Raw genomic sequence first — 25294 nt, forward strand, 5'->3', positions numbered from 1 at the left:
GATAAGAGTTTGTATCTGTTAATCCCATAGTCCTAATTTGTCTCTCCCCTCTTCCTTATCCCCTTTGGTCATCATAAGTTTGTCTCCTCTGTCTGTGAGTTTGTTTCTGTTTTGTATATTCCATTCATTTGTTTTATTTTTTAGATTCCATATATAGGAGATAACATAAGCATTTGTCTTTATCTGGCTGACATTTTACTAAGCATGATATCCTTTAGTCCTTTCTGTGTTGCAAATGGCATTATTTCATTTTTTATGGTTGAATAGTATTTCATTGTGTGTGAGCATTCATGTGTGTGCGTGTACGTGTATGTGTGGAAAGCTTCAGATTTTAAATGATAGTCTCTCATGAAGAGCAATTTTCTTTCCAGATGATAGGGGAAAGCAGAAAGTCTATTTGTGTCTACTGGGATGAGCTGGTCTGGTCTAACAAAGGGTGCCATGTGATCTTTTCCGACGGAACTCGAACCGTGTGCAGTTGCAGCCATCTGTCCACCTTTGCCATCCTCGTGGCCTCAGTCGAGCTGAAGGTATGTGTATCAACACACATGACTGAAAATCAGCTGGGCTGTAGGACGGTGCTGGATGGAAGGCAGGGACCTTCAAAAAGAAGATGAAAAAAATATTAACAGTGACACCTATGTATCTTCCTCTCTTCTTCCTTTTCTTCTTTTCATTGTTTTAAATTCAAGGACAATGCTTTACAATGCTGTGTTAGTTTCTCCATACACCAACATGAACATGTACACCAACATTCCCTTCCCTTTTGAGTCTCCCTCTTCCTAAAACCCCATCCCACCCTACTAGGTCATCACAGAGTACCAAGCTGAGCTCCCTGTGCTACACAGCATCTTCCAGCTAGCTCTTTATTTTACACATGGTAGTGTAGTTGTTTCAATGCTGCCTGAGAAGCCACAGTGTAGATGCTCCAGTGCTGCTCTCTCAACTGGTCCCACCCTCTCCTTCCCCTGCTGTGAACACAAGTCCTTTCTCTACGTCTTAGTCTCTATTCCTGCCCTGCAAATCGGTTCATCAGTACTGTGTTTCAGGAAGATCCCCTGGAGAAGGAAATGGCAGCCCACTCCAGTATTCTTGCCTGGAGAAGCCCTCGGACAGAAGAGCCTGGCCATGGGGTCGCAAAGAGGCGGACACAACTGAGTGACTGACCCTTTCTATATATGCGTTAATATAAATTTTTTTTTCCTGTTAAAAATATACAACCCTTTTAGAAGGTGTATAGTGGTATCTCACTGTGGTTTTAATGTATATGACCCTGATGACTAGTGGCATGGAGCCTCTTTTCATGTTTTCATGGGATAGAACTTGTGAGTGAAACACCCCTTGTATCTGGGAAACCTAGTCATCCAAAACCACTGCATTCAGCCTTTAGGAATTTCTGGTGGATTTCTTTACATGCAGTCCTGTAGCAACCACATGTTCCTTCTGTGCTCTGTTAAAGTTGAAATAGTTCTGTCTCTTCTCTTTTGGGAAGAACTTGAGTTAATGTTGCCTCTTGGCTCTCCAATGAGATCAAGAAAAGTTACAGTTTTGTTTATTATCATTTTCTCACTGTTGGGATGAAAGTCATGTTTCATTGTGATTTTCTAAATCTTTTTAAAAAATTAATTATTTACTTTCAGCTGCCTGGGTCTTCATTGCTGCACATGGGCTTTCTCTATTTGTGGCAAGCCAGGGCTACTCTCTAGCTGTGGCGCCCAGGCTTCTCATTGTGATGGCTTCTCTTGTTGCAGAGGAGCCCATCAATGGGCTCTAGGGCATGTAGGCTAGAGTTGCAACTGTGTTCACTAGTTGCAGCACACAGGCTCAGTAGTTGCAGCAGGCAGGCTCAGTAGTTGTGGGACACGGGCTTAGTTGCCCCACAGCATGTGGGACCTTCCCGGACCAGGGACGGAACACATGTCCCCTGCATTGGTAGGCCAATTCTTCACCAGTGGACTATGAGCGGTTTGGCCACTATTGATCTGTTCAGTTTTTCACGAGGAAATTAACACCATGCATTGAGGGTTCTAAGACCTGGGTTATTGGGAACCACAGCATCCAAAACAAAAACCAATTGGAGTCTCTTTTCTCCTGCTGCATCTAGGAGGATCCCGTGCTGACCATGATCACCTACGTGGGGCTGAGCCTCTCTCTGCTCTGCCTCCTCCTGGCGGCCCTCACCTTCCTCCTGTGTCGATCCATCCAGAGCCCCAGCACCTCCCTCCACCTGCAGCTCTCCATCTGCCTCTTCCTGGCCCACCTCCTCTTCCTCACAGGCATCAAAAGGACAGAGCCTGAGGTAGGAGAATTAACCAAAACCCTTTCTTACTTATTTTTTATTTTGGCCATGCTACATGACTTGTAGGATGTTAGTTCCCCCAAAAAAGATTAAGCCTAAGCCCACAACAGTGAAAGTGCAAATTCCTAAACTGGACTGCCAGGGAATTCCCTTCTTCTTTTTTTAAAACAGCTTTTTCTTTAATTTTTATTGGAGTATGGTTGCTTTACAAGGTTGTGCTTGTTCCTGCTGTACAGCAAAATGAGTCAATCACACATATAAATATATCCCTCCCTTTTGGGCTTCCTTCTCACTCAGGTCACCAGAGTGCATTAAGAAGAGTCCCCTGTGCTGTACACACAAGGTTCTAATAAGTTACCTATTTTATATATAGTATCAACAGTATAATTCATACATATATAGTTTGCCCTTTTTAAATGTACATGTCAGTGATTTTCAGTATATTCATGGAACTGTGTATTCCCTTGGGTAATTTATTACTTGTTACACATTCATACCCCCAAATTACATCAGCCTTATCATCCCAACCCCTACCTCTGTCTCCTGGCAATCAGGTTTTTACTCTTTTTTTTTTTCATGAACCTGAGACTTTTTGATTCCACAAAAAAAAAAAAAAAAAAGATTATACAATACTTGTCTCTGTCTGGCAATCTCCTTAGCACAGCTCAAGGTTCACTCATGTTGTTCCAGAAGGCAGGAATCCTCCTTTCTCATGGATAGATATTACATTAGATATGTTGTTGGAAAATTCCATAGACAGAGGAACTTGGTATTACCTATGTCTATAATAGATATAGATATGTTGCTGCTTAGTCACTAAGTTATGTCGGACACTTCTGCAAGCCCATGGACCATAGTCCGCCAGGGCTCTTCTGTCCATGGAATTTCCCAGGCAAGAATACTGGAGTAGGTGGCCATTCCTCCTCCAGGGGATATTCCCAACACAGGGATCAAACCCATATCTCCTGCATTGGCAGGTGGATTCTTTACCTCTGAGCCACCAGGGAAGCCCAGATATAGGGAGATATAAAACTGTTACCCTGATCAAGATACAGAACATGCCCAAAGCTCAGAGTTTTCTTCATGTCCCTTCCCCCAGAAAATTGTCAGTTTAAAAACTTACAGACTGAATGAACGATGCACAGTGGAGCTGGGTCCTGAGGGTCACTGATTTATGATTCCAAGCTAGCAGGTTCGATATCAAACATGTGTTTCATGCAACAGCATCTCCAAGGAGTGAGCGGGAGAAACCAGGAAGTGAGTGGAGTTTTGCAAAGATTGAAAGGTTGCTAGAAAGACTCAGGACATGATTCCTAAGAGAGGAGGGTTTTATTCATCATGAAAAGAGAGTCAATGGTCCAGAAGAGATCATGAGACGTGTGGAGGAAACCCAATACCCCTCAGACAATGGACAGCAGTCACTGTTCTTTTGAAATGTGTGGAAAGCAGTGTCCTCAAAACAAAAACCAGGTTATACTTTAATCAAAGACATGGGGTGGGGGCAATCATTTCCCTGGTGGTCCAGTGGTTAAACTCCACACTTCCAAAGCAGGGAGCGTGGGTTTGATCCCTGGTCAAGTAACTAAGATTCCACGTGCTGCATTGTGCAACCTAAAGAGAGGGAAAAATTGATTTTTTCAAGTTTCAGTGGCCCTAAAGACATGGAGGGAACATTCAGCAAATATGAAGAAAGATGGAGGAGGGCTTGCTTACTATAGAAAAGGTCATTCAGAGCAGATGCTTTCATAGTGGAGGAAACCATGAGCTGTTGGCTCAAAAGAGAAAACTATGGGGCTTTATGGGGATAAGAATATTGGAGGAGTCACTCATTCATTCATGTATCCAACACATATGCCACACAGACCTGATTGACTTCAGCTCTGGGCAGTGACCAAGATGGAAGAGACGGTGATCACGGCAGGACAAGCAGGCCATAAGCTTTCTATGAGGATTAATTTCATTCTCAGAAGGGGAAAGGGGGCAGGGAGGTGGTTAAGGGTTTTTGGGATGGAGACAGCCCTGGCCAGCACCAGCTTCATCCAACTCAGAGAAGTCTAACATCCATTAGCCAACAGGCAAAAGGCTATCTGATTTCTGCAGTCCTTAACACACTTTGAATATTGTCTTCTTCCATTTTAAGATGGACAAAGATCTCTTTGAACTTTAGTTAGCTAGTTAGCTATTTTTGGCTGCACTGGGTCTTCATTGCTGTGAGCTTTCGCTAGTTGCGGTGAGTGGGCGCTACTCCTCCTTGCAGTACACGGACTTCTCACTGTGACGGCTTCTCTTGTTTCAGAGCATGGTGTTTGGGCTTAGTTGCCCCACGGCCCATGGAATCTTGCCAGACAAGAGATCAAACCCATGTCCCCTGCATTGGCAGATGGACTTTAAGCCCTGGACCACCAGGGAAGTCCCCCATTGAACTTTAAACATGATACACTTTCAGTTTTTCTTGGGTGGCCCAAGTGACACCCAGCCAAGGCATGGGAATAAAGGGGGACCATCCATCCATCTGGAGACATGACTCTAAGAGAAGAAGGACATACGAAGAAGCCTAAGGAGCATCTCTCACCAAAGTTACCCAGAGACGACCCTGGTGAAGAGCAGATGGTGAGGTCATTGCACCCAGGACCACTCCAATGGCTCCTCTCTCCCCTCCAGGTGCTGTGCAAGGTCATCGCAGGTGTACTGCATTACCTCTACTTGGCCGCCTTCACCTGGATGTTTCTCGAAGGGCTGCACCTCTTCCTCACTGTCAGGAACCTCAGGGTGGCCAACTACACCAGCGCAGGTAGATTCAAGAAGAGGTTCATGTACCCTGTAGGCTACGGGGTCCCAGCAGTGATTGTGGCTGTGTCTGCAGCGATCAACCCCCAAGGATACGGCACCACTAAGCAGTGAGTACGGTGCTGAAAATGTGCTGTCGGGGACGTGGGTACACACCTGTCTCCATGGGAAACTGTGGGTGGAAGGAAGGGTTGAGTAGATCATGACTCAGGTTGAGAATAATAAAGATGCTGGATATTTATTTCTCTAGCCCCTGGGGAGAAGTGTTTGATATACACCATTTCTCTATCAAAACATCCCTAGAGGAAAGTGCTCCAATTGTTCCATTTTGTATACTAAGCAAACTAAGGTTTAGAGAAAAAAAGTGAACGACTAGTCTAAAGTAACACAGACAGTAAACTGGAAGGAGCATGAATTTTTATTTTTTATATAAATGTCTGTATTTATAAATGTCACATATGTATAGATCTTTACTACTTCTATTACCGAAAGTAATAACTGGTTTTTAAAAAGTAGTATTCTAATAAAGAACCTCTGCAATGCCACTAATCCCAGTATGTGTTAGTCACTCAGTCATGTCCAACTCTGCAACCCCATGGACTGTGGCCCACTAGGCTCCTCTGTCCATGGAATTTTCCAGGCAAGAATACTGGAGTGGATTGCCATTTGCTACTCCAAGGTATCTTCCTGACCTAGAGTTCCAACCCATGTCTCCTGTGTCTCCTGCTTTGGCAGGTGGATTCTTTACCAACTGCACCATTTGAGGAGCCCCTTAAATATATATAAATACACATAAATAGATTTTTTATAAAAATGGGATCATGATAAAGATACTGCATGTAATTTGTTTATTCCCTTAATACTCTCCAGACCAGAATATTGGAGTGGGTAGCCTTTCCCTTCTCCAGGGGATCTTCCCAACCCAAGGATCAAACCCAGGCCTCCCACATTGCAGGCAGATTCTTTACCAGCTGAACCACAAGGGAAGCCCAAGAACACTTTAGTGGGTTGCCTATCCCTTCTCCAGGGGATCTTCCTGACTCAGGAATCGAACCGGGGTCTCCTGTGTGGCAGGCAGATTCTTTACCAACTGAGCTATCGAGGAAGCCCAATACATATAATACACATGTAAATGTATATTTTTTATAAAAAAGGGATCATGATAAAGGTATTGCATGTAATTTGTTTATTCCCTTAATAATATGTAGTGGACATTTTCCACATTATAAGTACAGATACACATCATCATTCAATGTATTACATTGTATATTCTTACCATCTTTATAAAATTAATCTCTAAGTGATAGACATCTGAAATTCTTTACAAATTGTTGCTGTCATAACCAAATGCTTCCATAAACTTGAAGCAGCATGAATTCTAGACATGATTCAGTTCAGTTCAGTTCAGTTCAGTCACTCAGTCGTGTCCGACTCTCTGCGACCCCATGAATCACAGCACGCCAGGCCTCCCTGTCCACCACCAACTCCCAGAGTTCACTCAAACTCATGTCCACCAAGTCGGTGATGCCATCCAGCCATCTCGTCCTCCGTCGTCCCCTTCTCCTCCCGCCCTCAACCTTTCCCAGCATCAGAGTCTTTTTCCAGTGAGTCAACTCGTCGCATGAGGTGGCCAAAGTATTGCAGTTTCAGCTTTAGCACCAGTCCTTCCAATGAACACCCAGGACTGATCTCCTTCAGAATGGACTGGTTGGATCTCCTTGCAGTCCAAGGGACTCTCAAGCGTCTTCTCCAGCACCACAGTTCAAAAGCATCAATTCTTCGGCGATCAGCTTTCTTCACAGTCCAACTCTCACATCCATACATGACCACCGGAAAAACCATAGCCTTGACTAGACAGACCTTGGTTGGCAAAGTAATGTCTCTGCTTTTTAATATACTATCTAGGTTACCTGATTCCAAATTTCAAGGTTCCTCACTTACTAGCCTGGTGACTCTGAGGACAGTTAAATTCTTTCCTAGGTTTTCTCACTTGTAAAAGAAAGACAGTAATACTATCTACTTCCAAGTATTAGAATGGTACCTGACACGTGTAAATGCTATATGCACGCTCAGTTGCTTCAGTTGTATCCAACTCTTTGTGACCCTATGGACTGTAGCCCACCAGGCTCCTCTGTCCATGGGATTCTCTAGGTAAGAATACTGGAGTGGGTTGCCATGCTCTTCTCCAGAGGCTCTTCCCCGCCCAGGGATCAAACCCACGTCTCCTTCATCTTTTGCATCGCATGCGGACTCTTTACCAGTGAGCCACCTGGGAAGCCCATAAAGTCCTATATATATATATTATCTATTGCAGATCCTTTATTGTATTCCATTACCTTTTTAAAATGCTGCTGCTGTTGCTTTCTGTTTTTCAGTTGCTGGATCAACATAGAGAAAAGATTCATCTTGAGCTTCTTAGGACCCATCTCAGCAGTCATCTTGGTAGGTTTGTAGTGTGTGTGTGTCTGCCTCAGGTGCCATGTATATATAGAGTGTGTATGTGTGGTATGTAGTATTCAACTTAATTTGAAGATCAAAAGAGCTACTATATTTTATTGCAGTATAGCTGATTTACAATGTTGTGTTAGTTTCAGGTGACAGTAAAGAGATTCAGCCATACAATGGAAAGTAAACTGAAAAAATATATATATTATATATATTTATATATATATTTATTTATATATATATAAAGTACATATGTATATGTGTGTGTACATATGTATATACTTTTCAGAGTCTTTTTCATTATAGGTTATTACAAGGTATTGAATATAGTTCCCTATGCTATACAGTAGGTCATTATTATTTACTTGTTCATATATAGTAATGTGCATATGTTAATTCCAACCAACTAATTTATCCTTCTCCCCACTTCCCCTTTGGTAACCATAGATTGTTTTCTGTTTGTCAGTCTATTTCTCTTTTGTATTTAAATTCATTTGTGTATTGTTTCTAGATCCCACATGTAAGTAAGAGCATATGATATTTGTCTTCCTCTTACTTAACTTCACTTAGTATGATAATCTCTAGTGGTAACCATGTTGCTGCAAGTGGCATTATTTCATTCTTTTATGACTGAATAATATCCCATTGTATTTATGTACCACATCTTCTTTATCCATTCCTCTGCTGATGGACATTTAGGTTGCTTCCATGTCTTGGATACTATAAATAGGGCTGCAGTGAACATGGGGGTACATGTATCTTTTCAAAGTATGGCTTTCTCTGGATATATGCTCAGGTGTGGGATTGCTGATTCATATTTAGTTCTAGTTTTACTTTTTAAGGAATCTCTATATTGATCTCCATCCTGGTTTTACCAATTTACATTCCTACCTGCAGTGTAGGAGGGCAAAATAGGTACTATTTTAACATTCATTTGTTTCCTTTTAATAGCAGATCTTTGAGCATATTTATTTATTTAAAAAATTTTCAGCATATTTTTGCCATCAAAAAGTCTACAAACAATAAATGCTGGAGAAGGTGTGGAGAAAAGGGAACCCTCTTACACTGTCGGTTGGAATGCAAACTAGCAAAGCCACTGTGGAGAACAGTGTGGTGATTCCTCAAAAAACTGGAAATAGACCTGCCATACAACCCAGCAATCCCACTGCTGGGCACACACACTGAGGAAACCAGAGTCAAAAGAGACACATGTACCCCAATGTTGGTTGTGGCACTGTTTACAGTAGCTCAGACATGGAAGCAACCTAGATATCCATTGGCAGACAAATGGATAAGAAAGTTGTGGTACATACACACAATGGAATGTTACTCAGCTATAAACAAGAATGCATTTGAGTCAGTTCTCACAAGTGGATGAAACTGGAGCCCATTATACAGAGTGAAGTAAGTCAGAAAGAAAAGCACCAATACAGTATATTAATGCATATATGTGGAATTTAGAAAGACAGTAATGACAACCTTATATGCAAGGCAGCAAAAGAGACACAGTTGTAAAAAATAAACATTTGGACTATGTGGGAGAAGACGAGATGGGGATGATTTGAGAGAATAGCACTGAAACGTGTATATTACCGTATGTAAAATAGATGACCAGTGCAAGAGTGATGCAAGAAGCAGGGCACTCAAAGCCAGTGCTCTGGAACAGCCCAGAAGGGATGGCGTGGGGCGGAAGCTGGGAGGGGGCTTCAGGATGGGGGGACACATGTGCACCCATGGTTGATTCATGTTGATGTATGGCAAAAACCACCACAATATTATACAATAATTAGCCTCCAGTTAAAATAAATTAATTAATTTTTTAATGATAAAAATAAAAAAATTTTTAAAGGAAAAAAAATTTTTAGTACATTTAAATGCTGATGAATAGAGAAGAAATCATCCTTGTATCTCTAATATCTAGCCTACCATACACACTTAATATATATTTGTTGAATAAACAAATGAGTGGATGTATAAAAGCGTAATTGTGAATATGATAGAATTATGTGATTTGGAAGTGATTTCACCAAGTGTTCTTAAATGTTCTTCAGTTTTTATGTTTGTTTGACTCAGGATATAGTCTGATGATTAGTCAGTTTAGGCTAAAGTGTGTTACAGTGACAAAGAAGTCCCAACATCTCAATGGCTTGACAGAGCAAATATGTTTTTGCAAAGTCCAGTGTGGATCAAGAGCCTCCTCCCCATGTGAGATTCAGCTTTACATTTTTTTATGACTGTGCTGAGTCTTCGTTGCTTTGTGCAGGCTTTCCCTAGTTGTGGTGAGTGGAAGCTACTCTTTCTTGGGTGCTCACATTTCTCATTGAGGTGGCTTCTCTTGTTGTGGAGCACAGGCTCTAGGCGTGAGGGCTTCAGAAGTTGCAGCACATGGACTCAATAGTTCTGGCACATGAACTCTGTTGCTCCAAGTTGTGTGGGATCTGCCAGACCAGGGACTGAACTCGTATCTCCTGCATTGGCAGGCAGATTGTTAACCCCTGTGGCACCAGGGAAGTCCTCAGCTTTTCTTTTATGGTTCTATTATTTTGACACATGACCTCGTTGGTTGTTGCTGGAGGGGAAGAGAGTTGAAGACTGTAGGATTCAGGAATATATCACTGGGACCAACATCTCATTCACTATAATTCAGCCACATGCCCCAGACTATCTGAAATGAGCCTGGAAAATATCTGTCCATGGCCCATGTGTGCAAGGAAAGGCATTGGTGGAGACACCACATTGCATTGTGTTTCTGCCGCCTGACCACCCACACATGTTCTTTTGTGGGCTTTCAGGAGCTCCTTGGTGGTATTGTACAAGTATCCCCAGTCTGCTCCAAAGGAATTTCAACTTTTTTTTTTTAAACATTTTGGCTGTGCTATGAGGCGTGTGGGATCCTAGTTCCTGACCAGGGATGGAACCTGCATCCCCTGCATTGGAAGCATGGAGTCTTAACCACTGGACCACCAGGGAAGTCCCCAAGTTTCAACATATTCTAACTGTAAAATCTCATACCTTTTCCCATGATCTTCGGTGCTTTCTATTTTGACTCTTTATTTTTTTCTTAGGGTACAGTTGCCTTGCAATGTTGCAAAACAAAGTGCATTAGCTCTAACATGTAGCATGTTAGTCACTCAGTCATGTCCGACTCTTTGCGACTCCATGGGCCATAGCCCACTAGGCTCTTCTGTCCATGGAATTCTCCAGGCAAGATTACCGGAGTGGGTTGGCATTCCCTTCTCCAAGGGATCTTCCTGACCCAGGGATCGAACCTGGCTTTCCCGCACTGCATGCAAATTCTTTGCTTTCTGAACCATCACATATATCCCCTCTCTCATGGCCCTCCTTCCCACCCACCCCTCTAGGTCATCATAAAATGCCCAGCTAAGCTCCCACTAGCTATCTGTAGCTATCTACACATGGTATGCTCTTACACATGGCAGTACACTTACGTCAGAGAAAACCATAAAAAGATAAAATGACAACCCTCAGAATGGGAGAAAATAATGGCAAACAAAGAAACTTACAAGGAATGAGTCTCTAAAATATACAAACAGCTCATGAAACTCAATATTGAAGAAACACACCCAATCAAAAAATGGGCAGAAGACCTATGTAGACATTTCTCCAAAGAAAACACACAGATGGCCAAGAGACACATGAAAAGCTGCTCAACATCATGAACTATTAGAGAAATGCAGATCAAAACTACAATGAGAGTTCACCTCACATGGGTCAAAATGGCCATCATTAAAAAAACTGACTCTATATTGGCCCACAGTTGCTATCTTATTTTTTTTCTTTCAGATAAACTTAATCTTTTATTTGATAACCCTGTGGATTTTGAGAGACCGACTTTCTTCCCTCAATAAAGATGTGTCCAAGATACAAAACACAAGGTAAAATGGGTTTAGACAGTTTAATGGGCTTAGCATAGGTTGTAGTTCTAAAGGATTTCTTTTTCAAGCATGCATGCATGCTCAGTAACGAAGTGGTGCCCAATGTTTTGCGACCTCATGGACAGTAGCCCACCAGGCTCCTCTATCCATGGGATTTCCCAGACAAGAATACTGGAGTGGGTTGCTTTTTCTTCCTCCAGGGAATCTTCCCAACCCAGGGATCAAATCCACGTCTCCTACATCAGCGGGCAGATTGTTTACCTACTGAATCTCCTGCTGCTGCTGCTGCTGCTAAGTCACTTCAGTCTCCTGGGAAGCCCCTAAATGGTCATCTGTAGAGAGGTGCCTACCATGTTAGGAACCACTGTCAAATGAGAATCACCCTTAAAATCATATGTATTTGAAACCTTGAAATTAATGAGAAGATTCATAGAACCAGAAAGTAGAATTGATGTTGCCAAGGGATGACAGTATGAATAAATGGGTACTTATTGTTTAATGGATACAGAGTTTCAGTTTTTCAGGGTGAAAAAAAAGCTCAGTAGAAAGATAGTGTTGCTGGTAGTACAACAATGTGAGTATATTTAATGCCTATGAACTATATGTTTAAATATAGTTGTAGTAAATTCTGTGTTATGTGTATTCTGCTGCATTAAAATAAGTAATGGTAAAATACCATTCCTGGAGAAGAAAATGTCAACCCACACTAGTATTCTTGCCTGGGAAATCCCATGGACACAGGAGCCTGGTGGGCTACAGTCACAAGAGTTGGACACGACTTAGTGACTAACCACCACCACCACAAAATATCATTCCAGTTATAAACATTCATATTAGAGGAAAACACCCATGGAATAAACTCATGTTCATCTATTAAAGTTTTTACAATGAAAATGATAGCATTACTTCCAAATACTTCACTCACAACCACAGTTTCTCCAAGTCCATCTTGGCTTGAGAAAATTTCACCAGTAACTGGAGAGAATAGGCTTCCCAGGTGTGGCTCAGTGGTAAAGAATCTGCCTGCCAATACAGGAGATCTAGACTCAATCCCTGGGTTGGGAAGATCCCCTGGAGAAGGAAATGGCAACCCACTGCAGTATTCTTGCCTGGAAAATCCCATGGACAGAAGAGCCTGGAGGCTACAGTCCATGGGGTTGCAAAGAGTCAGATGTGACTCAGCAACTAAATAATAACTGGAGAGGAAGGCAGATGGGGTCTGAAGACAGGACAACGTACTATTCAAGAGAGAAAGTGGTGAGTTGATGACTCTCCTTCTTGGTGTTAACAGGATGCTGACACTTAAAGCCATTGCTCAGCTCTTCCTCTTGGGCTGTTCCTGGTGCCTTGGCTTCTTTCTCGCTGAACTGATAAAGGAACCCATCAGATCCATCATCGCCTATGCTTTCACCATCACCAATGTCCTGCAAGGAGTCTACATCTTCCTGGTCCACTGCCTCCTCAACCAGCAGGTAATAGGACCCATCCTGTCTTCTTCCCAGCTCCCAACTAGGGTCCTGTCGTGTCATTTACCTGGCTAGCCCTTCTCTCCCACATGAGTGCCCTCCTGCCTGATGGTGTGTTCCCATTGTTCCCAAGCCTACCATTCTCCACTGAGTCCAGGAGTTCAAGCCCTTGTTTGTAGATGCAATTTTTATGTATTTTTGGGACAAGGTGAGTTCCATATCCTACCACTCTGCCATCTTGATTCCCCTTTGGGAGTTCAAGTTTCTGTTTTCCAGTTTCCCAATACATGAATCTTCAATGAGGAATGGATAGTAACTTCCCCATTCATCTTCTCAGATTACAAATATGGGGTCTGACAGCAACAAAACTAAAGTCTGGGGGGCAATGGCTTCCATTTTTTGATATTCAAATTGTATTTTAACGATTATTACTTACCTGGCTTTGGGGGATCCAGGGTCTGCTTTCTGAACAGTGAAGAAATCAGAAATGGGAAACAACATAATTAGACATGAATAACCAACTGTGATTTGCACCATGGGGAAAATTGTTAGGGGGACATTAAACTACCACGTGGGGCAGTCCGTGGGGTCGCTAAGGGTTGGACACAACTGAGCGAGTTCACTTCCACTTCTCACTTTCACACATTGGAGAAGGAAATGGCAACCCACTCCAGTGTTCTTGCTGGAAGAATCCCAGGGACGGGGGAGCCTGGTGGGCTTCCGTCTATGGGGTCACACAGAGTCGGACACGACTGAAGTGACTTAGCAGCAGCAGCAGGGCTTCCTTAGGCTTGACAGTGAGGGGCTTAATGTGGGTATGAGACAACCAGCCAAAGAAAGGAAGTAAGGCTGATGTGGAAACCCTTGCCAGTCCAAGAACCCAAAGACGTGTAGCGAGCGCAGTGCTCTGAGTGTAGGAGAGTTCGGTGGTAGTGAATATCCAGGTTCCAGCATTGACTGGACCATATAAGCTTTTTAAGCAGTGATTTTACATTGCATTCTGACTCAATAAATAGGCAGATATCTCTAGGTTTCACTCCAATGGAGTTGTATGGATCTCAGAGAGACATGTAGTCAGGTATGAATGTGAGAGTGTACCATAAAGAAGGCTGACGCTGAAGAATTGATGCTTTCAAACTGTGGTGCTGGAGAGTCTTAAGGACAGCAAGGAGATAAAAACAGTCAATCCTAAAGAAAATCAGCTCTGAATAGTCGCTGGAAGGACTTATGCTGGAGCTGAAGCTCCAGTCCTTTGGCCACCTGACGTGAAGAGCCGGATCTTTGGGAAAGACCCTGATGCTGGGAAAGATTGAGGGAGGGCAGAAGGAGAATGGGGAACGGAGGATGAGATGGTTGGATGGCATCAGCGACTCAATGGACATGAGTCTGAGCAAATTCCAGCAGATACTGAAGGACAGGGAAGCCTGGTGTGCTGCAGTCCACGGGGTTGCAGAGTGCAGGACAAGACTTCGCAACTGAACAACAACATTGAGAGAAGGAAGCAATTCTCAGTAGTTACAGAAAACTGCTCATGTTCTTAGGGATGATATAAATGCTGTGTTATCATTAACATGAATATGAACGGGCTGATCCACAAATAATATCTCTGTAATCATTCATAGGGACCTCTCTGGTGGCTCAGACACTAAAGAATCTGCCTGCAGTGCAGGAGACCTGGGTATGATCTCTGGGCCGGGAATACCCCCTGGAGAAGGGAATGGCTACCCACTCCAGTATTCTTGCCTGGAGAATCCCATGAACAGAGGAGCTTGGCAGTCTCCAGTCCATGGGGTTGCAAAGAGTCAAAAGACATGACTGAGCCACTAACACACAATCACTCATTGTTCACTCTGTTTGATATAAATCTGTTATCTGCAAATATAAATGGGAAAATAAATACTATTTTTGGTAGCATTTGTGCATATATCTAGAATGTATTTAAATGCAAGGTTTTCATTTACCATCTTTTCTAGGTGAGAGAGCAGTATGTAAAGTGGCTTAGGCGTATGAGTAAAAAGACAGAGTCTGACAGCTACATCATTTCCAGCTCTACCATCCAAACCCATGTGGTAAGATGACTTCCTGTCCCCGTCCATGCTGTTTCTTAATTTGAAATATTCTCTTCTGCCGGCAGTTTGGGTCTGCCCCTCACTCAATAGTGTGATGAGACCACATGTTGACTCTTGGTACAGGAACCTGTTAGCATCTCTGTCTCAGCTTACTGTGCAATATCTGACTCTGAGCATCTCTAGGGTGGGGTAATAGCATGCTTATCACATATGATCTGCACAGTGAATGATTTTACTTTTCTGGAATTATTGGTTTGTGAGTCCAAAAGCTTCCCCGGTGACTCAGTGGTAAAGAACCCATCTAACAATGTAGGAGACACGGGTTTGATCCAGGGTCAGGAAGATCCCCTAGAGAAGGAAATAGCAACCCACCCAGTATTCTTGCCTGGGAAATCCCATGGACAGAGAAGCCTGGCAGCCTATAGTCCATGGGGTCACAAAAGAGTAGGACACAACTTAGCGACTAAACAACAACAGCAGCAAGCTGAGTCCAAACCCTGGAGTTACAGAAACATGAATAAAACTTTTTCTTAGATACATTATATCATTACTAAGTTATACTAGTTCATGAGTTCCACAAAGTTGCCAAACAGATGTTTCACTGCTGGTATGCTCTGAGCCTTAACCATACGTATGCTTTGTAAACCTTCAAAGAGGCCACAGAACTTGGGACTTGCCAAACATCTTTAGCCAGGATTTTTTTTCCTGTAGAAAACGTCTTTACATTTTGTAGAACACTGCTGTTTTTTTAAAAAAGATGTAATTTAAGGACTGTTGGCATAGGCAAAATAGTACTTGAAGAAAGTGATAGACATTACAAAACACTTTTCTTCTTTTACTTGATAATGATGAAGGAAAATGAATGAAGGGATAAATAGGATGAACTTAGGTGAGATGTGGAGATTGAAATGGCAACCCACTCCAGTGTTCTTGCCTGGAGAATCCCAGGGATGGGGGAGCCTGGTGGGCTTCCGTCTATGGGGTCGCACAGAGTTGGACACGACTGAAGCGACTTAGCAGTAGCAGCAGGAGGTGAGATGTAGGAGTTTGAGACTTTGGTTTCAGTCCTACTTCTGAAATTAATTTGGGTGTGATATTGACATCAGTCTCCTCATGGCTGGGGTAAGTGGGCCAGACTTCATCATCTTATGATTACTTTCATATCTTCAATTTTCTGAGATGCAAAAAACAAAGGTAAGTACATTAAGCCTGGAAGAAAAACACTCAGACTTTCCCTGGGGTCCATGCTTCAATATGAATCTCATCTTTTTGTCAGGAAATTCCCAACAAATGATGTCAATAATTACTTTCAGGAATATTTCAGCATTATTTCTCTTTCTGTTTCTCCCATAAATTCACACATGGAGATGGAAAAATCATCCAATTTGTGGGGGGAAAGAAGAAGCAATACTTCAGTCTGAAAATGACGAACAGTTCTACGTCATCCTCCCAACCACCCTGGAGAAAGAATCAGCCATGTGACTCAAGCACCCAGGAGAACTGCTTCATCCTACAGTAAATTGCTCACAGAATGTATGCGTTGGTTGAATATTTTGTGTAGTGTTACAGCACTCTATGTTTTCAATTAAGATATTTTCCACAGAGGCATGTAGATCTTAAACTTGGTAAGTTTGCAAATATATATACACGTGTATACTGTTTTTGTTTAGTCACTCTGTTGTCTCTCATTTGTGACCCCATGGACTTAGTCCAAGTGTCCTCTGTCCATGGGATTTCCCAGTCAAGAATACTGTAGTCAGTTGCTATTTTCTTCCCCAGGAATATTCCCAACCCAGTAATTGAACCCTCTTATTCCTGCACTTATATCTATTAACTACATAAGTCAAGTCAAGATATGCAATATTTGCATTATTCCTGAAAGTTCCCACATAATCCTTTCAATCATTTATCCCCAGTCTTCCACCACAGAAACAATTATTCTGATTTCTATAGCAACAGATTAATTATGTCAGTTCCTTAAGTCCATATACATGGAATCGTATAGTATGACCTCTTGGTGTCTGCCATGTTTCACTCATCTTGATGATGATTTTGGAATTCATCCATTTCATGCATATGTTGTCAGTCTGTTCCTTTTATTGCTGAGTAACATTTCACACTATTGTATATCACAATATGCTTATCCATGCCCCTGTTGATGTATACTTGAGTTATTTCCATTTTCCCACTATAAATAAAGATGCTATGATCATTTTGATATAATATTTGTGTGTGTGTGTCCACGTGTTCTCACTTCTCTCAGGTAAATACTTGGAGCTTTCTGTCCTTGAGTTCCATCTGACTGATGCCCCAGGATTCAGTTCTCCATGTCTGGTGCCTGTACTAGTGGCACTGGCATCAGCTGGGAAGCCAGAAATCACATTGTGGGTCTCTTTCTGAGTACACTTGGGTTTAGATCCAGAAATCAGAGTTGTAACAACCCTGAATGTCTGTGGTGCACAATGTAATTTGAGACTCATTTCTGCAGGGAGACAGGAGGGCTGTTATCCAAAGGCTCTGAGAACATTCGCCATGACTGGCAGTCATTTCAGTCCCCCCTCCCCCTTTTTAATCATCTTCCCTTTTTATTCAAAGTAAAATTTCATTTTGCTTTCAAAGGAGAAGCTCAAAAGTAATATGATGCCTCAGACATTGGAGAAGAAAAGACAATACTATTTTGACAAGTCAAAGCAGAGCCACTGTGATGAAACTGCACTTTCTATAAGGTTGACCAGCAGCATTTTTCAGAGATCAGTCACAAGGTTAACCTCACATCCAGGCAATGTGGTCAGACACCATCAATGCGAGGGGACCTTGAAAAAGCCCTCAGCAATTCTGCATTCAGGAGACTGCAGGGTCTTCAGGCCTGTAGCCCAGTAGGAGAACCTTTCAGGACCATGGACAGCGCAAATGTTTCTAGGATCTTTGCCCAGCTTGGTGTGGGCCGTGTTGGTGCCTGGTCTCTGCACTCCAGCCCTGAGCTCATCCTTGCCCAGTCTTCAGATGTGGCAGAGCTGGACCCAGGATTGGGTCCTGGAGTACTGCTGACCATGGGGTCGCAGAGAGTCAGACCCACCCAACTGAATGACTGAACAACAACAATGAACACAGTTTGAGTCAGGGCACCCGGGGCTGGAACAGTAAACCTAAGGAAGTTGGGCTTCTCCCAGGTGCAATGGCCATCCCTGCTTTGGTTGTGGGCATGGCTGGAACTCAAGAGCTTGGGGCTGCAAATCTAAGTGGATACCACTCTTCCCCTAGAGGGCATCTGGGTCAGGGCCATAAGGGTTGGATCAACACCATATAAGCTAGTTGTTCTCCTTTCCAAGTGCACGAACTCACGCACATGCCCACAATAGCAGTTTCTGCCCTGGCCAGAGGCAGGACTGGTACCTAAGGTAGCTTCATCCCCTCCAAGTGTCCACATGATTGCTATAAAGGCAGCTTCTGCATTAGCAGGAAGCATCACTAGAGCAGGAGGTCTTGATGCAGGAGCCCAGAGGAGGATGGAATGTGCACTGGGGCCATCCAGGCCAGCTTTCCAGAGCACCAGGTTGTTTTCAGCTTGCTTCCTCTGTGCTGGATGAGAAAGCAAGAAAGTCTGTGCATCTGCTCTTCAAGAATGGAGTCTAAGGCTTCCCTGGTGGTGCAGTGGTTAAGAATCTGCCTTGCAATGCATGGGACACTGGTTCAACTCCTGGTCTGGGAAGATCCCACAATGCTGTGGGGCATCTGACTGGTGTACCACAACTGAGCCAGTGCTCGAGACCCCAAACCCACAACCCACATCTACTAAGACCAAGTACTGCTACTGAAGCCTGCACACCCTCAAGCTTGTTCTCCCCAACAAAAGAAGGCACTGCAATGAGAAGCCCTTGAACCACAACTGGAAAGTAACTCCTGCTTGCCACAACTAGAGAAAGCCCACACCCAGTAATAAAAACCCAGCACAGGCAAAAAAAACAAAAAAAAATTTAAAGAATGGAGTCTCAATTTCTTTTAGTGCTTGTTTTATTGAATAAATTGTTTCTAAGTAAAATAAATTGTTTCTAAGTAAAATGAATTGTTTACTGAATAATTGTTTGTTAAATACTTACAAAATTATGATGTGTCCCACCCTGTGAGGTGAAAAAGTTGCAATGACTCCAGACCTATTTCAGGGCAAAACAATAAGTTTGCTGACAAGTCATTTTCCACATCAACTGTTTTTAGAGAATACGTTCCTTCTTAATAATCTAAGGTTAAATATAATTTTTAAAAATTGCCATAAATTTTTAAGCAACAGATAAGGATGTAACAGGAAGCATAAGTGCTAATTAAGTTTACATTAAAATGTCTTAACATTTGATTTAGCATTTAGCACAAGATGAAAAAAGGATGTAACTTACATTAGAATGAGGTGTAAAAGCAAGCTGAATAAAATAAAATTTCCACAGAGCTAATTGACATTAAAAACATAATCTCTTTAAAAACACAAATACCACATGATATCACTTATATGTGGAAGTGAAAAAATTACACAGATGAGCTTATTTGAGGAACAGAAATACAGCCACAAACATAGAGAAGAGATCTGTGGTCGCCAAGGGGGATGGAGAAGGGGAGGGATGGATTGGGAGCTTGGACATCCCTGGCGGCTCACATGGTAAAGAATCTGCCTGCAATGTGGGAGACCTAGGTTAGATCCCCGGTTTGGGAAGATCCCCTGGAGGACGGCATAGCAACCCACTCCAGTATTCTTGCCTGGGGAATCCCCATAGACAGAAGGCTGGGCAGGCTACAGTGCGTGGGATCATAAAGAGTCAAACAGGACTGAGTGACTAAGCACAGCACAGATGTAAACTAGTACATATAGGATGGATGAACAAGGTCTTACTGTGTAGCACAGGGAACTATATTCAATAGCCTGTAATAAATCATAATGAAAAAGAATGTTAATATATACGTATAAGTGAATCACTTTGTCACACATCAGAAATTAGCACAACATTGTGGATCAACTATACCTCAGTGAAATTTATAAAATCTCTTTAGAATAGGCATTTCTTCCTTGAGTGTAAGCAATATAAGAAAACATATAAAACACTAAATAATCCTTCAGGCTAGATAACCTCTGTAGAATTTAATATAAAAGTAAATTTTTAAAATCACAGTAAATAGAAATTGAGGTGCACAAGGACAAGCAAAAATCTTTTTTCTTGTCACGTGAAACCCAACCTCTTACCCACAGAAACATTTCCTCATCCCACACTTGTCAAACAAAAGGGTTTAACAGAGTACACTGTTAATGTAACAAAGCATGTCAGTCCAGATCAAGAAACAGGGCTGCCATTCAAGGACACAAGTATCATGGAGGGCTGTCCACCACCACCCCCACTCCGCCATAAACTACTTCTTAAGGGCCACACATCATTCAGCTTCTTCAGGACGATTTTCTCCTATTTTTAAATCTAGCTCTCAGGACTCCTGGCTCTCTCTGCCTCCCTGGAAAGCCTCTCTGCCCTCCAGGCCATAGCCAATCTCTTCCTTGCTCTCTTGACTTTCCGAGACTGCCTATGAATATCTCTGTTACTGGTTGTCTATAGAGGGTGTGTGGGAAGAAGAGCCACAATCCTGGGTCCAGCTCTGCCCCATCTGAAAACTGGGCAAGGATGGGCTCAGGGCTGGTGTGCAGAGACCAGGCACCAACATGGCCCAGGGATTCACCCACACCAAGTTGGGCAAAGATCCTAGAAACATTTGCACTGTCCATGGTCCTGAAGAGTTCTCCTACTGGGCTGTAGGCCTGAAGACCCAGCAGTCTCCTGAATGCACAGACTTGCTGGGAGCTTCTCCAAGGTCCCCTCACATTGACGGTGTCTGACCACATTGCCAGGATGTGAAGTTATCTTTGTGACTGGTCTCTGGAAAATGCAGCTGGTCAGCCTTATAGGAAGTGCAGTTTCATCACAGTGGCTCTGCTCTGACTTGTCAAAATAGTATTGTCTTTTCTTCTCCAATGTCTGAGGCATCATATTACTTTTGAGCTTCTCCTTTGAAAGCAAAATGAAATTTTACTTTGAATAAAAAGAGAAGATGATTAAAAAAGGAGAGGGTGGAATGAAATGACTGCCAGTCATGGAGAACGTTCTCAGAGCCTTTGGATAACCACCCTCCTCTCTCCCTGCTGAAATGAATTGCAAATTACCTGTGCAAATCACAGGCATTCACAAGGTTGTTACAACTTTAATTTCTGGATCTAAACCCAAGTGAATTCAGAAAAAGACCCACAGTGTGATTTCTGGCTTCCCAATTGATGCCAATCCTGCTAGTACAGGCACCAGACATGGAGAACTGAATCCTGGGGCATCAGCCAGATGGAACTCAAGGACAGAAAGCTCCAGGTCATCACCCAGTACCAATTCCAGACTTGTCACTCCACCATCCTCTTAGAGGATGTTTTCACCTTCCCATCTCTGTCACTGTCAACCACACACATGCTGATACCCCCAAATCCACCAACATTCAGACAAAGAGATCACAGGTTCTCTACCCCCAACTCCTTTCTTCACTCAAGTATTCCTCTGAACCATACTCTCATCACCAAGCTCCTTTTTCCCACTGTAAATAACCATTTTTACTCCCTGGTTCTCTTCCTCCCCTCCTCCTAATCCTCTCTCCCCTATCTCACTTAATGATCAATGCTTCTTAGAAGTCGGTTCTGCTCTCACATCTGTTCTACATCTTCACCTTATTCCAGGCAATCGCATTCATTTCCCTGGCTTCAGATACCATTCATGAACTAGAAATGCTCACAGATTCACCCATCTGGTTTCAGCCTCAAGACCCGAATATCCATCTGCCCACCCACCACATCAGTGATAATATTTGTGACTCAACTCTCACTGAGCATGTCCCAAGTTGAACCAGTTAGTTTTCCAAATACATCACCCATATCGCAGTGTTCCCTAAACTCACTTTTTGGTATTAATACCCTATGCCACTGAGTGTCATTCTGGACACCCTGCCACTTCATGGTTCTATCAGTTAACCCTCCATTTTCCTTTTTGAGGGCTTCCCTAAATAACTTAAAGTGATTTTACAAAAGGAAAAAAAAGATACAATCACTCTTGACATCAATATGGATTCCTCACTCACCAGAAGAGGCTGGCTTGAAACACTCGTTGGTGTGACTCAGTAGGTAAAGAATCTGCCTACTACGTGGGAGACCCAGATTCAATCCCTGGGCAGGGAAGATCCCCCAGAGAAGGGAACAGTGACCCATGTCAGTATTCATGCCTAGAGAATTTCATGGACAGAGGAGCCTGGCAGCTACAGTCCAAGGGTTCACAAGGAGTCAGACATAACTGACTAATACTTTCACTTTTCCTTTCTGAATCCACCTAAAAGTTTCAGCTTTTGAAATAATTCTTGAGTATCTTTCAATTTTCATCATAACACCATTTCCACAGAGTGAATTTTTCCATTTTAAGTGTTATGTACTATTATTTTGTGTGTGTGTAGATTTTCTTACTAAGTTGGATACTCAATAATGAGATGATTAATGGGAACTTTAATGTTTAATACTTATTGCTTTGCTCTTTGAAGGTGCTCAGATATCTTTTTTGAAAGAAATTCTGCAAACTCAACTAAAAAAAAACTTTCTAAAATTTTCAAATAAATTTACCCAACTACAAAGCATAAAATGACATAATCTCTTTTGTGGTAAACTGCAATAAATTGTCACTAAGATTTTAAACTCTTTATGCCTGTAATCCATTTTAAGACTCTACTCACAATAATCTTTTTAAACTGTAAACCTGGGTCCCATATTGAACTCGAGTTGGAAGAGGCGAGTCCGGTCTCAAAATGGAGGTAAAACCGCCGCCCGGTCGCCCCCAGCCCGACTCCGGCCGTCGCCACCGCCACCAGCGGGAGGAGGGTCATGATCCCAAGGAACCAGAGCAGTTGAGAAAGCTGTTTATTGGTGGTCTGAGCTTTGAAACTACAGATGATAGTTTAAGAGAACATTTTGAGAAATGGGGCACACGTACAGATTGTGTGGTGATGAGAGACCCCCAAACAAAACGTTCCAGGGGCTTTGGTTTTGTGACTTATTCTTGTGTTGAAGAAGTGGATGCAGCAATGTGTGCTCGACCACACAAGGTTGATGGGCGTGGAACCAAGGTAGTGGAACCAAAGAGGGCTGTTTCTAGAGAGGATTCTGTAAAGCCTGGTGCCCATCAAACAGTGAAGAAAATTTTTGTTGGTGGTATTAAAGAAGATACAGAAGAATATAATTTGAGAGATTACTTTGAAAAGTACGGCAAGATTGAAACCATAGAAGTTATGGAAGACAGGCAGAGTGGGAAAAAGAGAGGATTTGCTTTTGTAACTTTTGATGATCATGATACGGTTGATAAAATTGTTGTTCAGAAATACCACACTATTAATGGGCATAATTGTGAAGTGAAAAAGGCCCTTTCTAAACAAGAGATGCAATCTGCTGGATCACAAAGAGGTCGTGGAGGTGGATCTGGCAACTTTATGGGTCGTGGAGGAAACTTTGGAGGTGGTGGAGGTAACTTTGGTCGTGGTGGAAACTTCGGTGGAAGAGGAGGCTATGGTGGTGGAGGTGGTGGCAGCAGAGGGAGTTATGGAGGAGGTGATGGTGGATATAATGGATTTGGAGGTGATGGTGGCAACTATGGCGGTGGTCCTGGTTATAGTAGTAGAGGAGGTTATGGTGGTGGCAGACCAGGATATGGAAACCAAGGTGGTGGATATGGTGGCGGTGGTGGAGGATATGGTGGTTACAATGAAGGAGGAAATTTTGGAGGTAACTATGGTGGTGGTGGAAACTATAATGATTTTGGAAATTATAGTGGACAACAGCAATCAAATTATGGACCCATGAAAGGGGGTAGTTTTGGTGGAAGAAGCTTGGGCAGTCCCTATGGTGGTGGTTATGGATCTGGTGGTGGAAGTGGTGGATATGGTAGCAGAAGGTTCTAAAAAACTCAGAAGAAAAGGGCTACAGTTCTTAGCAGGAGAGAGAGCGAAGAGTTGTCAGGAAAGCTGCAGGTTACTTTGAGACAATCGTCCCAAATGCGTTAGAGGAACTGTAAAAATCTGCCACAGAAGGAACGATGATCCATAGTCAGAAAAGTTACTGCAGCTTAAACAGGAAACCCTTCTTGTTCAGGACTGCCATAGCCACAGTTTGCAAAAAGTGCAGCTATTGATTAATGCAATGTAGTGTCAATTAGATGTACATTCCTGAGGTCTTTTATCTGTTGTAGCTTTGTCTTTTTTTTTCTTTTAATTACATCAGGTATATTGCCCTGTAAATTGTGGTAGTGGTACCAGGAATAAAAAATGAAGGAATTTTTAACTTTTCAATATTTGTGTAGTTCAGTTTTTCTACATTTTAGTACAGAAACTTTAACAAAATGCAGTTTCGAAGGTGTTTACTTGTGAGTTAACAAGTAAAGAAGATCATTGTTAATTACTATTTTGTATGAATTTTGCTAAAGTTAACTGTAAAGAAACACCTGCTGACTTGCAGTTTAAGGGTAATCTATTCTTCCCATTTCCAAACCATGAAATGAATGACTCTGACATGTGGAGAGAATAGATATTTGTATGTTTGCAATGTGTGTTTTAGATAATAGAATTGGGTATTTAAATTAGCATATTTGTGAATTTAATAGCATTAAGATTTACCTTCAAATGAAAAATCTCAAAATTTCTATTTGGTTTTTGTGCATTTTCTTTCAAAATGTAATCATGATTTTAGTGTAGCTTTGCTGAGAGTCCTAGCTGTGTTTAGAACATCTCCATTCTGCATTCACCTTGGTCACAAGTGAACTGCTGCCATAGTTTTATTTGGGTGTAAAGAATGTCTACTGCCCTCTGTTTAAATTCTGGGAAGGGGTAGTGAATGTTTCCCCTTTCCTCATACCTTAGGAAACATTCTTAAAATGTTGAAAATACAAGACCACTAAGCCTGCTGTCTCTGAGCAAATTAGTGGCTACCTTTTTTTCCTTTTTAAAGCACAAGAGGTCCGTAAATCTTCAGTTATTTTCCTTGGTTTAATATATTTTTTTTGATACAAGCTCTCAGAGCAAGGGAATAAAAACCATGCATTTTTGAACCCTTAACTGGCTGGCATGCTTTCCTGTTTGTACCCTCTGCATTCTACTGGGTGAAAACCAAGGATAGTCTAGATGGAAATCATCCCAGATACTTAACTGCAGTAGACGTGCAGCACAGTTGCTTAGTACAAAAAAGCTTTTCACTTCCCCAAGACCTGAATTCAAATTTCAATAGTCAGCTTGTACTCACTTAAA

The 25294-nt window shown here is 42.3% G+C and overlaps 2 protein-coding genes and 1 pseudogene across 3 annotated transcripts in view; 2 read left to right on the forward strand and 1 right to left on the reverse strand.

Moving 5' to 3' along the window:
* Window positions 1-17171, forward strand: part of LOC129558853 (adhesion G protein-coupled receptor E3-like) — a 46015-nt gene extending 28844 nt beyond the window's left edge. Inside the window, exons 11-18 of the mRNA XM_088838937.1 lie at window positions 372-530; window positions 2105-2299; window positions 4961-5196; window positions 7462-7528; window positions 11336-11427; window positions 12719-12899; window positions 14867-14962; window positions 16330-17171. Of these exons, the coding sequence (XP_088695063.1) occupies window positions 372-530; window positions 2105-2299; window positions 4961-5196; window positions 7462-7528; window positions 11336-11427; window positions 12719-12899; window positions 14867-14962; window positions 16330-16383 (1080 nt within the window). The 3' untranslated portion in view covers window positions 16384-17171. The remainder of the gene's footprint in view (window positions 1-371; window positions 531-2104; window positions 2300-4960; window positions 5197-7461; window positions 7529-11335; window positions 11428-12718; window positions 12900-14866; window positions 14963-16329) is intronic.
* A 3241-nt stretch (window positions 17172-20412) lies between these two features.
* On the reverse strand, window positions 20413-21440 carry LOC148777139 (methyl-CpG-binding domain protein 3-like 2B pseudogene; annotated as a pseudogene).
* A 1327-nt stretch (window positions 21441-22767) lies between these two features.
* Window positions 22768-24524, forward strand: LOC129558362 (heterogeneous nuclear ribonucleoprotein A3-like). 2 transcript variants are annotated; one of them, XM_055429466.2, is made up of 2 exons: window positions 22769-22816; window positions 22883-24524. In XM_055429466.2, the coding sequence occupies exons 1-2, from the start codon at window positions 22811-22813 to the stop codon at window positions 23954-23956; spliced, it is 1080 nt and encodes a 359-aa protein (XP_055285441.2). In that variant the 5' UTR covers window positions 22769-22810; the 3' UTR covers window positions 23957-24524. The 2 variants fall into 2 exon arrangements, with proteins under 2 accessions (XP_055285440.2, XP_055285441.2); XM_055429465.2 differs by having other exon boundaries at window positions 22768-24514.
* The last annotated feature ends 770 nt before the right edge of the window (window positions 24525-25294 follow it).

Source organism: Moschus berezovskii, chromosome 8, assembly GCF_049115385.1.
Source record: "Moschus berezovskii isolate FMDL1 chromosome 8, NW_MosBer_1.0, whole genome shotgun sequence".
In the NCBI taxonomy this organism is placed as follows: domain Eukaryota; kingdom Metazoa; phylum Chordata; class Mammalia; order Artiodactyla; family Moschidae; genus Moschus; species Moschus berezovskii.